This window comes from Muscardinus avellanarius, assembly GCF_963383645.1.
Source record: "Muscardinus avellanarius genome assembly, chromosome: 9".
Taxonomy (NCBI): domain Eukaryota; kingdom Metazoa; phylum Chordata; class Mammalia; order Rodentia; family Gliridae; genus Muscardinus; species Muscardinus avellanarius.
This window is the reverse complement of record NC_137795.1, coordinates 29,655,462-29,670,365: the sequence shown is the minus strand read 5'-3', so window position 1 is coordinate 29,670,365 and position 14,904 is coordinate 29,655,462. Positions and strand designations below refer to the sequence as shown.

At 45.5% G+C, this 14,904-nt stretch overlaps 1 protein-coding gene across 2 annotated transcripts in view; it reads left to right on the top strand.

Annotated features, from left to right (window-relative positions):
* Positions 1-14,904, top strand: part of DNAH11 (dynein axonemal heavy chain 11) — a gene marked incomplete at its 5' end in the record, with an annotated part of 386,720 nt that overhangs the window by 141,906 nt on the left and 229,910 nt on the right. For both annotated transcript variants that reach the window (XM_080701838.1, XM_080701837.1), the window contains one exon: positions 13,791-13,922. In XM_080701838.1, the coding sequence (XP_080557964.1) occupies positions 13,791-13,922 (132 nt within the window). The remainder of the gene's footprint in view (positions 1-13,790; positions 13,923-14,904) is intronic.

Here is a 14,904-nt window from a genome sequence, read left to right as displayed (position 1 = left end):
AAAATGGAGTAGTTGGGATGGCCTGAAATGTCTCTGTCTGCCCCTGTACAGAAAAAATAAAACTACAGTTAATCTGAATTTTCCAGTTTTTGTCACAGTCTTTCCGCAATACCGACCACATAACATCTGGAAGATCCAGCACGTCCACTTTCATTCCGTGCCGCTGGTCTGTGTGCGTTCTCTCCCTCTCTCCTTCCCTTTCATTTATCAATTTTATTTCTGTTTTCAAAGAACAAACCTATGGTTCTCTTGATTTTTCTCTATTGTTTGCTCTGTATTTCACTATTTCCATTCTCAGTTCGATTATTTCCTTTTTTGTACTTTGAGTCTAATTTGTTCCTCTTTTTCCAAATATTCCTCAAGGTAGGAGCTTAGGTTATTACCGCTGTACCTTCTTTTTTAATAGAAGCACTTGAAGGAACCTTGAAAAATATCTACCAGAAACCTGCAGAGAAAATGATACTTAATGGCAAAACACTAGAATCTTTTCCATTAGTGTCAAGTATGAGGTAATTTTGCTCACTGTCTATGACACTCATTGCTCAACATTGTGCTGGTGGTTTTAACAATATGCTTAGAGAAGTAACATTGGGATGGAAGGCAATGCGTTGAGATTCCCCAGCACAAGCAGGGCTTGGTCCCTTTTACCCTTTCCTTTGCTCTGGTGGCTGGAAATGAAATAAAGTCGTTGCATCGGATGCCACTTAAGATGACTCATTGGTGGGTTTCAGGATGAAGGATCCTTGTCACTATTGTTATAAACAAGAACGTCAGTGTTACCTGCAGTGGAAAAGGGTCTAGAGCTCTGGAAGCAGATCCCCAGAGAGCCCCTGCAGTTATAGTATAAGGTGCAGCTGGTTTGCTGAGCTCCAGATCTTAGAGTTCTACAGAGTGGCCTTTTCCGGGTTCCTCACCATCATGGTCTGGGTATCCCCAGATTGGGAAGTCCACTGGCGCTGATGCTGTTAAGACTGCAGTGCTCTGCTGCCAGGAAAATGTTCTATGTTGCTTTGTTTAAACGCTTAAAAACACAGCTCCTTAAGTTCACGTACATGGCCTTTGTGTGCCATACTGCCACAGGAGTGGGGTCAGCCACCACCGTGGTGGTCAGGAACCACCAGTTCTCTCGGACCAAGAGTCTGTTAGTTTCTGCGCCTAAACGCATCCTTCCCGATGAGGCATCTGTCAGCCCACCAGCCAGGCCACCCTCTTTATGAACATCACAGCCTCTGAAATGTGTGTAGTGTCCAAACTGCAGTGGTGGTCAGGATTTATGACTTTTTCTTAAACATTTCAATGTTTACCTAGAAAATGAGAGTCCATAGGTGAGGGATACTGAGTTACCTCCTACACTCACTAGAATCACTGGAAAAGCCCACACTTTCCTGTCAAGATGCCCAGTTATGTGTCTCACCTGGAAAGTTTACTGTCTGTAAAATATATGGTAAAATATTAGAATTGGCTAATCAAATATTGACTGTGTGATCTTGGGAAAATCTCATGTTTTTATATGTAAACTTAAAATAATGTACTTCTTCACAGAGTGTGACAGTTAGTTTAGAATAAGCCCACACATAGCACACACAGCATCCGCCAGAAGGTGCTCAAAAAAAATGGGAGCGCTTATCCTCTGTTGATGTCTTCAGAGAGGAATCAGGTCGATGGCAGCTGGGCTTCTGTCCCTCGCCCTGTTCCATCCTCCACCAGGATGGGAAGGCGGCCTCGCGCTGGTCCAGAGCTGCTCTGTGCCTGTGCTCTGGGTCTCTTTCAGGACCACCCAACTTATTTTCTTGTTGTGTCTTCGGATCCTCACTCTGGCTTGTTCTTATTAGCAATTTCATATGCCTAAGTCTTTCTCCTTACATAGAAACAAAAACAATCAAAAATTGTTCCTCGCTGGGTGTGGTGGCACACGCTTGTAATCTCCACGCTTGGGAGGCAGAGACAGGAGGATCGCGCAGGTTCAAAGCCAGCTGCACTGGCTTAAGAGACCCTGTTTCCAAACAAAAAGTATATAAAAAAAAATAGGTCTGAGAGTGTAGCCCGGAGGTAGAAGGGCTTCCAGGAACCCCAGTACCACCAAAAAAAAATTGTTCCTCGATACCACCACTCCTCTGTTTCTTGCCCTAACTTTGTTCCACATTATCACCAAACTGGCTGACCTGATGTCTCTACATTCCTCCTTCCATGCAGTGTTGCTGGGATTGATTCCAGGACCCTCACAGAGACCAAAACCTCTGGATGTATATTTTTTTTTGTACTTGGGGTTGAACCTAGAGGCATTCTACCTTTGAGCTACATCCGCCCTTAAAAAAAAAAAAAAAAAGGGCCTTGCTAAGTTGCTAAGGGTCTCACTAAATATCTGACACTGGCTTCAAACCTGTGATCCTCCTCTCAGCTTCCCAAGTACTGGGGTTGGAGGCATGTGCCACCGTGTCCAGTGCAAGTCATTTATGTAATGTGGCATAGTGTTTACATATATCCAACATAATCCTTTAAATCACCTTTCCATTGCTTATAATGCATAAAAACAGGTTGATGATATGTAAATAGATTATGTTGTGTATTGTTTAGGGAAAAACGACAAGAAAGTGTGTACATATCCAGGATGGAGGCATTTTTTCCCAAATACTTCCTCTGTGTGGAGGTCTGTGTCTGAGGAGAAGGAGCTCTGGTGCAGAGGGCTGACTCAGCCTTCTGACTCTTCCTTTGCTAGTCCCCGTTTTTCCTCAACACTTTTCTACCACTAGGTTGAGTCTATTTCTGTTTTCATGTTTCTCGAAAATACTTCCTCATTCTCCAAGTACTCTCTTTTCTTATATTAAATATTATTTGAATTCCAGTTTTTCACTGAGAAAACAAGAGAGTTTTCTTCTATTTTCCTGGCTTCTCTTCTTCTTCTTGTCCCTAAGTGTTTCGGTTCCCTGTGGCCCTGCCGTGGGTTCCTTTTTCTTTTCACCAGTCCCTGGCTCACTGCTCTGGCTGCTCTGTTATCTTTGTGACATTGCCTTGACTTGGATCTCCAGTTCATTGCCCCTCCTGGAGCGTGGCCGGACACATATTGGGATTTTTCACTGGATTTCTCCAAGGCATTCCCAACCTAGAACATCTGAAACCCATTCACCCTTCTCAAACTTGCCCTCCAGAATTCCCAGTTTCAGAAAACAATACCAACATTTTTTCACCAGTTGTTCACACTAGAAGTCAGTGTGACTCTTTTTTTTTTTTTTTTTTTTTTTTTTTTTTGGTGGTGCTGGGAGTGGAATCCAGAGGCTTTCTACCTCTGGGCTATACTCCCAGACCTTTTTTTATATTTTATTTGGAAACAGGGTCTCACTAAGTTGCTGAGAGCCTCACTAAGTAGCTGAGGCTGGCTTTCAACCTGTGAGATCCTCCTGTCTCAGCCTCCCAAGCGCGGGGATTACAAGTGTGCGCCACCATGCCCGGCCAGTGTGACTGGTGTCCAGCCCACGTCCAGCTCCCTTCAGTTGTCTCAGTGACGTCTGTTCTCACTTCTCTCTCAAACCTGTGTTGCTGTCCTAGTCTAAGCCCTTGCCCTCCACCTGGATGGATGCAGTATCCTCCCTGGGGGCTCCCACCTCCAGTCTTGTTTCTTTCTAATTCATTATTTACACTACAGCCAGAGAAATCCTCTTAAACACAATCTAATGATCACTCTACTTCTCGGAAGCCCTGAGCACCACCTCATTGGTGTACATGAGAAGCCAGCACTGCCTGTTGTGGCCCTGGCTCCTCCCAGCATCCTCATGCACCTGTTCCCTTGGCTCCCCTCCTGCCATCCTGACTTACAGTTTCCTCACAGGCTACCTGCTCCGTTCCAGGCCTTCCTGTGGCTTAAACACTGTGTCCCTGGATGGCCAACCCCTAAATTCTCCACAACCTAAAACCTGCTCATTCCTTAGATCTTGGCATAAACATCCTTCCCACCAAGACCTCTTTCCCAGCCCTCAGTCAGGCAAGGCCCCTTTTCCCTGTGCGATCAGTATACTGGGTATGTGTCATCACCAAGCCAGCATAACTGTTTCTCTGCATTGTCCACTGGAGAGTACGCTTGTGTGTCCTCCCATGTGAACGATCGTCATTCTGGTGTGTAGCATGGCTGCCATTCATTTCCTCACTTCTTCCTTCATTTCTTCACACAGTGAATGCTGACTTGAGCACATGCTTTATGCTGGACACAGAAAAAGGCAGCTGTGGGCCTTGACACTTGAGAGCTGTGGTTAAAGTGGGGGATACAGTCAACCAGGGAATATACTACAGTTAGAGCCAGGATGTACTAGAAAGACAGCCACTGGACTTCCAGAGGGCTCGAGGTGGTCCATTGGAGACAAGCTTCCTTGGTCCAGTAGAAAATCAGGCAGAGCTACTGTGATCAATGGCAAGAACAGGCACTAATTACACAATATAATACATATTATTTATTTATTATTTATATATATAAATTATTATATAATTTATTTATTATTTATTTAATATATATAATATATATACATATACATATACATACACACACACACACACACACACACACACACACACATATATAAAAGCTGCCAAGGAGTGTTTTATGTGCCACAGACCATAAACCTGTATGCAATTATAGTGTGACCATATAGTAACCATATAGAAATTGCTACCTGATGCCTCTGCTCAAATAATAGACATTTTATAACTATTATTTAATTTTATGGTTAACAGAATTGTATTACTTAAGAAATAGCATCACCAGGGAAGCCTTACGCCTGGAAGACAATATGAGATCCCCAACATAGAATGCTGTGCACATCTTGTTGACAAGCAGTATTTTTAATCAGCTTTCATTTGACTGAACATGTGTGAAAAATGATCGGTAATATAGAAATCACAGGTTGTTGGGAGGCGTAGACAAGACAAAACGCACGTGAAAGCACTCAAAATTATAAACATTCTCCTGAGGCATGAGATATTTTTACTGTTGGTATAACCAACTCTTTTTATACAAGGGCTGGTGAGAGTGTAAGAGTTGAGATTGTGAAGCCTTGATATCTTGACCCAGAGAATACGGTATCTAATATTAAAAGAGTTCTTAGCTAACCAAGAGATATTAATTTTGTATAGAAACATAAATGTTCATGATCTGTTATTATTTATTCATTTATCTATTTGTCAACCACTCTGACAATCAGATCTCTGATGGCCCTGGGACAAAGCACTGAATGAGACAGTGTCCTTGTCTTCGTGGAACATAAATTTAGGGGGTGATGGGCACTGACCACATCCTATACAAAAGAATGTTCACATCTGCATTTGTTAAAATTTAAAAACTCTTAAAAGATATGATGTAAAAAGCAGTTTAGTGAACATCCTTGCCAGTACTTGTTTTTGACCTTTAACCAGAGCCACCCTCGTGGGCGTGAGGAGATACACACCCATCCCCGGTGTGTGCATTGGTTCTCATTTCCCCAGTGATTAGTGGCGTTGCACATGGTCGTGTTTGCTGCTTGGCCCATTTGAATGTCATCTCTGGAAAAATGTCTATTTGAGTCTTTTGCTCATTTTTATATAAGGTTATATGTTTTATGCTATTGAGTTGCATGAGTTCCTATATCACAATATTAACCCCTTTTCAAACATATGGGCTGCAAGTTATTTCTTCCACCCCATTTGATGCCTATTATTTTTAATTGTATCCTTTGCTGTACAGAAGTTTATGAGCTTGTTGCAGTCCCTCCTGGGCTGTTGTTGTTGTTACTGTTTTTCTTTTACTGAATGTGCTTTTGGTATCAAATATCCCAGATTATTTTTAAGACCAATGTCAGGAAGCTATTTCCATATGTTTATTTCTAGGAGTTCCATAGTTTTAGATCTGTAAATCTTTGATCTATTTTTATGTTGGGTTTTGTAATCATATAAGAGTCCAATTTGATTTTTTTTTTTGCATGTGGTTACACAGTTTTCTCTGAACAAATTATTGAAAAGATTAATCTTTCCCCACTGTATATTTTATGTGTCTATGTTGAAAATTTGTTTAAAAAGTGATTTTTAGACTCTCTATTATGTTCCATTGGCCAATTTGTCTATTTTTATGCCACTGATGTGGTCCTTTTATTACTATAGCTTTCAAATATGATTTGAAATCAGGAAGTCTGATGTCTCCAGCTTTGTTCTCTTTGTTCAAAGTTGCTTTTGCTATTCAAGGTCATTTGTGGTTCTATACAAATTTTAAGATTGATTTTTGTTTATAAAAATGTCACTGGAAGCTGGGCATAGTGGCGCATGCTTGTAATCCCCACGCTTGGGAGGCGGAGACAAGGAGAATCTCACAGATTTGAAGCCAGCCTCACTGGCTTAAGAGACCCTGTTTCCAAATGAAAATATAAAATAGGTCTGGGAGTATATTCCGGAGGTACCACCAAAAAAAAAAAAAAAGCCGCTGGAATTTTAATATATATTGCATTTAATCTATATATCATTTTGGATAATATGGACATTTTAAAGACATAAATAATTCTTTTAATCCATGGGTGTGGGGTATCTTCCATTTACTTGTGTCTCCTTCTGTTTCTTTCATCAGTGTTTTTTTTTTTTTTTTTAGGACTGAGGATGCCCAGGGGCATTCTACCTCTGAGCTACACCCCAAATCCTATTTTATTCTTTATTTTGAAACAGGGTCTCACTAAGTTGTAGAAGGCCTCACAAGTTGAGGCTGAGACTAGAGGACCTGAAAATCCCAAGTACTGGGATTTTATTTTTATTTTTTTCAATTTATATATTTATTTATTTATTTATTTTAATTAATTTATTTTTTAAATTGATGCATTGTAGTCATATATCAATCACATTGGAGTACAAGACTTGAGAGGATATACAAGCACACATCATCCAATTAGCCCTCATCCAGCCCCCATCCCATTCCCTCCCCCTCCCTCCATCCCATTCTTCTTTGGTGATTAACTTTGATACATTTGTTTATGTACCTCCTGCGTTTTAAAGAGGCTCTGTCCTCCACTATTACATACCCTCTGATTGGTAACATTAGTTGCTTCACTATAGGGCCCTTTCTATAGCTCAACCTCTTCCTGTTGCCCCTTTCCTCCTAGTTATTGCTGATTAGGAGAAGCGTCTGATTTATATTTTCTGCGATATTTCTCTGTGCATGCTGCATTGCAAGTACCGATCCCACTCTTGATGGCCCCAGTAGTGGCCTGGCTACTCAGTGGACTGATCCAGACCTCGCTGGCTCAAGCAGCGGCCTTGCCTCATGGGGGGCCCCGGTTCTGGTCTCGCTGGCCACACCAGCATAACCCCTCAGCTGGCTTTGATCCAGGACTTGGAGGCCGCAGGAGTGGCCTTGCCTCACGGCAGGCTTTGATGATGGCCATTGGCCCCTGCACTGGCCTAAACCCTCGGCAGGATTCCGATCCCAGCCTCAGAGGCCCCAGAACCAGCCTAGCCACACGGCAGGCTTCAATGCCGGCCTCGCTGGCCCCAGCACTGGCCTAACCCCTCGGCAGACTCCGATACCAGCCTCAGAGGCCCCAGCACCGGCCTTGCCTCATGGCAGGCTCCGAAGCCAGCCTCACTGGCCCCAGCACTGGCCTAAACCCTCTGCAGGCTCTTATCTGGCCTCGGAGGCCCCAGCACCGTCCATGCCTCATGGCAGGGTCCGATGCCGGCCTCGCTGGCCCCAGCACCGGCCTAACCCCTTGGCAGGCTCCGATCCCGGCTTTGGAGGCCCCAGCACTGGCCATGCCTCACGGCAGGCTCCGATGCCGGCCTCGCTGGCCCCAGCACCGGCCTAACCCCTCGGCAGGCTCTTATCCTGGCCTCGGAGGCCCCAGTACCGGCCTTGCCTCATGGCAGGCTCCAATGCCGGCCTTGCTGGACCCAGCACTGGCCTAACCCCTCGGCAGGCTCTTATCCTGGCCTCAGAGGCCCCAGCACTGGCCATGCCTCACGGCCAGGCTCCAATGCCGGCCTCGCCTCATGGCAGGCTTCGATGCCAGCCTCGCTGGCCCATGCACCGGCCTAACCCTTCGGCAGGCTCTTATCCTGGCCTCGGAGGCCTCAGGACCAGCCTTGCCTCATGGCAGGCTCCGATGCCAGCCTTTCTGGCCCCAGCACCGGCCTAACCCCTCGGTAGTGTCTTATCCCGGCCTCAGAGGCCCCAGTACCGGCTTTGCTTCAGGGCAGGGTCCAATGCCGGACTCGCTAGCCCCAGCACTGGCCTAACCCCTCGGCAGGCTCTTATCCTGGCCTCGGAGGCCCCAGTACCAGCCTTGCCTCAAGGCAAGCTCTGATCCTGGCCTCGGAGGCCCCAGCACCGGCCTTGTCTCACGGCAGGCTCCAATGCCGGCCTCACTGGCCCCAGCTCTGGCCTAACACCTTGGCAGGCTCCAATCCCAGCCTCGGAGGCCCCAGTACTGGCCTTGCCTCATGGCAGGCTCCGATGCCGGCCTCGCTGGCTCCAGCACCAGCCTAACCCCTTGGCAGGCTCTGATCCCAGCCTTGGAGGCCCCAGCACTGGCCTTGCCTCACGGCAGGCTCCGATGCCGGCCTTGCTGGCCCCAGCACCAGCCTAACCCCTTGGCAGGCTCTTATCCTGGCCTCGGAGGCCCCAGTACCGGCCTTGCCTCATGGCAGGCTCCGATGCCGGCCTCGCTGGCCCCAGCACTGGCCTAACCCCTCAGCAGGCTCTTATCCTGGCCTCGGAGGCCCCAGTACCAGCCTTGCCTCAAGGCAGGCTCTGATCCTGGCCTCGGAGGCCCAAGCACCAGCCTTGTCTCATGGCAGGCTCCGATGCCGGCCTCACTGGCCCCAGCTCTGGCCTAACACCTCGGCAGGCTCCAATCCCAGCCTCGGAGGCCCCAGTACTGGCCTTGCCTCATGGCAGGCTCCGATGCCGGCCTCGCTGGCCCCAGCACCAGCCTAACCGCTTGGCAGGCTCTGATCCCAGCCTTGGAGGCCCCAGCACTGGCCTTGCCTCACAGCAGGCTCCAATGCCGGCCTCGCTGGCCCCAGCACTGGCCTAACCCCTCAGCAGGCTCTTATCCTGGCCTCGGAGGCCCCAGTACTGGCCTTGCATCACGGCAGGCTCCGATGCCAGCCTCGCTGGCCCCAGCACCGGCCTAATCCCTCGGCAGGCTCCGATCCCAGCCTTGGATGCCCCAGCACTGGCCATGCCTCCCAGCAGGCTCCGATGCCAGCCTCGCTGGCCCCAGCACCGGCATAACGCCTCGGCAGGCTCTTATCCTGGCCTCGGAGGCCCCAGTACCGGCCTTGCCTCAAGGCAGGCTCCGATCCTGGCCTCGGAGGCCCCAGTACTGGCTTTGCATCATGGCAGGCTCCGATGCCAGCCTCGCTGGCCCCAGCACCGGCCTAATCCCTCGGCAGGCTCCGATCCCAGCCTTGGATGCCCCAGCACCAGCCATGCCTCCCAGCAGGCTCCGATGCCGGCCTCGCTGGCCCCAGCACGAGCCTAACCCCTCGGCAGGCTCTTATCCTGGCCTCGGAGGTCCCAAGTACTGGGATTTTAAGCGTGCACCACCACGCCAGGCTTTCCTCAGTGTTTTATACATTTCAATATATAGATATTTTTCAATATATAGATATTTTTTTCTTGGGTGGTGGGAATGTAAATTAATACAGCCATTATGGAAAATAGCATAGAAGATCCTCAAAAAATTCAAAGAAGTATCATGGATCCACTGACCTCACTTCTGTGTATATGTCCAAAGGAAGTAGAGTCACTTTTTTGATGAGATATCTGCACTTCTGTGTTCACTGCAGCATTACTCACAGCAGCCAAGATAGGGAAGAATCCCAAGTGTCTATCGATAAGTAAGAAAACACCATGAGTGTTTCCATATGCACGCACAAAGAAAACTCTTCGGCCTTAAGAAGGAAATCCTGTCATTTGCCACAGCATGGATGAATCTGAAGCACACTTGTATAATGTAATAAAGCAGACCTGTGTTACACACAAATACTGCATGATTTCATTTATATGGAATTGAAAAAGATGCTCAAGCACATCATAATAGAGAATAAAATGGTAGTTACCAAGGGATAAGGAATTATGGAAATAGGGATGATATTGGCCAGAGGGCGTAAACGTTGAGTTGTAAGAGGAATCCATTCTGAAGATCTAATATGAAACAAGGGCAAATATAGCTAACAGTGATATATTGTATACTTTAAATTTTTATTTGAAACATCATCTCGTTAGTTGCTGAGGGTTTTACTCAATTGCTGAGACTGGCCTCGAACCTGTGATCCTCTTGTCTCCCAAGCACTGGCATTATAGACATGCACCACTGCTCTGGGCTTATTGTATACTTTTTATTTGTGGTACTGGGGATTGGACCCAAGAGTTCTCTATTCTGAGCTACATCCTCAGCCCTTTTTTATTTTGAAACAGAGTCTTGCTAAGTTAGTCCATTCTGACCTCTGACCTCAATCCTGTGATCCTCCTGTCTCGGCTTCCCAAGTACTAGGATTACAGGCCTGTGCCACCTTACTCGGCTAATGCGTTATGTACTCGAAGTTTCTTAGAGAGTACATCTCAGATATTATTACCAGATTCCCCAAAAAGTCAGTTGTGTGGGGTGATGGATGTTCCGTTCAGCTCAGTTGTGCTTCTCATTTCAGTGTACACCTCTGTAAAAATGCCACATTTGACACTGTAACATATGTATTTTTATTTGCTAGTCATTTCAGTAGAGCTGGGGCCAGGGAGGAAGTAGACTTCGTGCTTCTAAAGCCATGGTGCAGCATGAAGTCTAAATGGCATGTCTTTCTTTGGGTGTGCTTTCCTTGCCGCTGGATTCTCGAGTCTCTGAGGAATGCTCCCTGCACAGCTGCTTTCTGTTCCTCAGACTTGCCCATGGTGGCCGGGCCTCATGAAGACTGGGACAGGAGTGTGCGTGTGGCTGCTAAGGCCGGGCCTGGGCAGGCTGTCAGGGTTGAGCTCACCTCCCTGGATTGACCAGGTGGCTCTATATCTGTAACTCAGGTTTCTCATCTGTGAGGTTAGGATGCTAATATATTGCTGTAAGATGCAGCAAGATGGTGCAGGGGTTGTGTGGATTTAGTTCCTGGGAACTCTGCTCTCCCATCTCTTGTAAACTGCATGGTACTCTTACTATCTTCCTGCCATTCTTCTTCTTCTTCTTCTTCTTCTTCTTCTTCTTCTTCTTCTTCTTCTTCTTCTTCTTCTTCTTCTTCTTCTTCCTCTTCTCCTCCTCCTCCTCCTCCTCCTCCTCCTCCTCCTTCTCCTTCTCTTCCCCTTCCCCTTCCTCCTCCTCTTCTCCTCCTCCTCCTCCTCTTCTTCTTCTTCTCCTCCTCCTCCTCCTTCTTCTTCTTATAGTCCTCCTCCTCCTTCTTCTCTTCCCCTTCCCCTTCCTCCTCCTCTTCTCCTCCTCCTCCTTCTCCTCCTCCTCCTCCTCCTCCTCCTCCTCCTCTTCTTCTTCTCCTCCTCCTCCTCCTCCTTCTTCTTCTTATAGTCCTCCTCCTCCTTCTCCTTCTCTTCCCCTTCCCCTTCCTCCTCCTCTTCCCTTCTTCTTCTTCTTCTTCTTCTTCTTCTTCTTCTTCTTCTTCTTCTTCTTCTTCTTCTCCTCCTCCTCCTCCTCCTCCTCCTCCTCCTCCTCCTTCTTCTTATAGTCGTCGTCGTCGTCATCATCCTCCTCCTCCTCCTCCTCCTCCTCCTCCTCCTCTTCCTCCTCCTCCTCCTCCTCCTTCCTTTAGTACTGGGGATAGAACCCAGGGTCATTCTACCTCAGAACTATATCCCCAGCCCTATTTTTTAGTCTTTATTTTGAATAGGGTCTCGCTGAGTTGCAAAGGGCCTCTAAGTAGCTGAGGCTGTCTGCAAACCATGATCATCCTATCTCAGCCACCCAAATGTTAGGATTACAAGCATGTGCCACCAAGCCCAGCTTACTTCTTACCACCGTTATGTGACTTTCTCTAGAGTCTGGTTGCACATTAATCACAGGGAATTCTGCAGGGTTTGTTTGGTATTTCCTGGGACTTGTTAATAAGATAGCAGAGAACCTGTTTTCACCAGTGGGCTACACAGGTCTGGAGCTTCTGGTGATGTTGCTTTACTACCAACACACACAGGTGCTAACAATTTCTGTCTTTTTGCAGAGCTAAGTAATCAAGTGTGCCTAGGATAAGGCATCTTTGTGTTTTATTTTGTTTACAAACAAATCTTGAGTAAGGCAAAAACTTTTTGTTAACTCTAGAAAAATATAAGTAGCTTACTAACAAAATATAGTTAAGTAATATATTAGCAAAATAATTGTCTAAATTATCACTACAAAAGTATTATAAATAGCATAGTAACAAAATAATCACCTAAGAGAGTGCTTGGCTTTCTGTCCACAATTTACCATAAGAAATATTTCATAAGACAAGTTTTTTAGTGTGTCTGTACAAACATACTGCAGAAGCACAGTTTCATAGAAGAATGTGGACTCTATTACACAGTATTTTCTATTCTGTTCAAGTCAGTAAGTTGTCAATTGTGTTATTCTATCTCCCGCCTTCCCATTCTAAAAGAAAGACCAGAACTTTGCAAAATATTTATCTAAGAGATCCATGGATCTAAACAGAAATAAGAACGTGAATAAAAAGAGTGGAATGTGACTGTCTTTAGCTCTAAATATTTTGTCAGTAATCAGCACTATCTTGTTCTCACCCCCAAAAGAACTCCATATGAACATTAATTGTTTGGTGAATCTTTGTAAAGAAGAATATAACTTGTTCTTTAACTCTTTCTAGACCTTTTAAAAAGTTAGTCTCAGTGCATGCTCGTAATCCCAATACTTATGAAGTTGAGACAGAAGGATTGCAGGTTTGAGGCCAGTCTCAGAAACTTAGCAAGACCCTGTTTCAAGATAAAAAAGGGGGGGGGGGCTGGGGGTATAGCTGGAAGGTAGAATATCCCTGACTTGAATCCCCACTGCCAAAAAATCAAATAAAAATTTAAAAAATTAAGTTAGATTTATTCACCTTTTAAAGTGTGTAGTCAGTCATTTTCCAGTAAAGTTGTGGACTAGATCATCGAGGTGGGCGGGAGTTCGGGGTCAGTTTAGTATAACCAGGAACTCTCTTTTTTTGGTACTGGGGATGGAATCCAGGGGCACCCTACCTCTAAACTATACTCCCAGCCCTTTTAATTTTTCATTTTTAATCAGGGGCTTGCTGAGTTGCTGAGGCAGCCCTCAACCTTCAATCCTCCTGTCTCAGCCTCCCAAGTACTAGGATTAGAGGTGTGCACCACCATGTCCGTCAGGAATCTCTCCGTCTGCCTCTGCTTTTGTTTTTTTCTCTCTGATTCACTTATCTTTGAGTTTCAGCTTTTTCTCTTGTAAGAGGGGGGTCATATTTGTCTCTTCCTAGGTTTATTCAAGACCAAGATAACAAATTTGAAATTCTTTTGTGACCAGGAGTGGTGGCGCATGCTTGTAATCCCCGTGCTTGGGAGGTGGAGACAGGAGGATCACGCATCTTCTTAAGCCAGTGCTGGCTTAAGAGACCCTGTTTCCAAATAAAAGAATATAATATAGGTCTGGGAGTGTAGCCCTACCTAAGGTAGAAGGGCTTCCAGGAACCCCAGTACCACCAAAAAAAAAAAAAAAAAAAAAGAAAAAGAAAAAGAAAAAAAGAAAAAGAAAGAAAAAAAATTATTTTGTGAACTAAAGCACTGCTTACAAATCTAAAAACTGTATCAGACTGCTAGATTCTGTGTTTGTGACTCTTCTCTCCTTTTTAAACAATTCTAGATTTCTCAGTTGAATACACTGATCACGCTTTTGCTGGGAGAACTCCCACCCGGAGACAGGCAGAAGATCATGGCAATTTGTACCATCGATGTCCATGCCAGAGATGTGGTGGCCAAACTCATTTCCCAGAAGGCAAGTTGTTTGTAGCAATGTTATTTATTATTGTTTTTTAAAAGTGCTATTTATTGTCAGAGTAATTCCAATAAAGTCACTTTTTTTATAAAGTTTGCATAATTTAATAGCTCCTGAGAAGCTGTGGTTACTTTAGGTGTTTTGGATTTAGTTTAGCTAATATATTATCCTGATGAGAGTTACACCAAGTGATATCCCAAAGGGTTTGGCCAACTTGGAAGCCTGAAATCATCCAAAAATGTATCCAGAAGGAAGAACCGCAAGAAGCCAATGTGTTCATCTCACTGTTCTAGTTTTCCGTGTGTAATCATCTCAGGTCATTTGCCCCCTACTAGCATCCAGTAGCAGGAACACAAAATGCCCTTAGCCCTTAAACCATCTCTACATGGCTACTATCCACTTCCCCTTGAATAAATCGATGATGGTCTTAGTTTCTTTTTCTTTGTAGTATTAGAGATTGAACTCAGGGACATTCTACCTCTGAGCTACACCTCTAGCCCTTTTTATTTGTTTTTGGAACAAGATTTCACTAAATCGCTAAGTGTTGCTATGTTGCTGAGGATGCCCTTGAACCTGTGATCCTTCTGTTTCAGCCTCCCAAGTACTGAGATTACAGACATGTGCCATCACGCTCAGCATTGGGTCATAATTCTAGGTTGCTTGGGCCATTCCCTGCCTTTTCTTCTCATAGATGAATAATTCACTTTCTTGTACAGGTTTTTTGTTTGTTTGTTTGTTTTTTGTTTTGCGGGTCTGGGGATGGAACCCAGGGGCATTTGACCTCTGAGCTACACCCCCTGCCTGATTTTTTTATTATTCTTTATTTTGAAACCGGGTCTCACAGAGTTGCAGAGGGCCTCACTAAGTAGCTGAGGCTATTCGCAAACCGCGATTCTCCGGGTCTCAGCCTCACGAATGCTGGGATTACAAGCGTGCGCCACCATGCCCGGCTGTGTTTACATTTTGATAATGAACTATTATT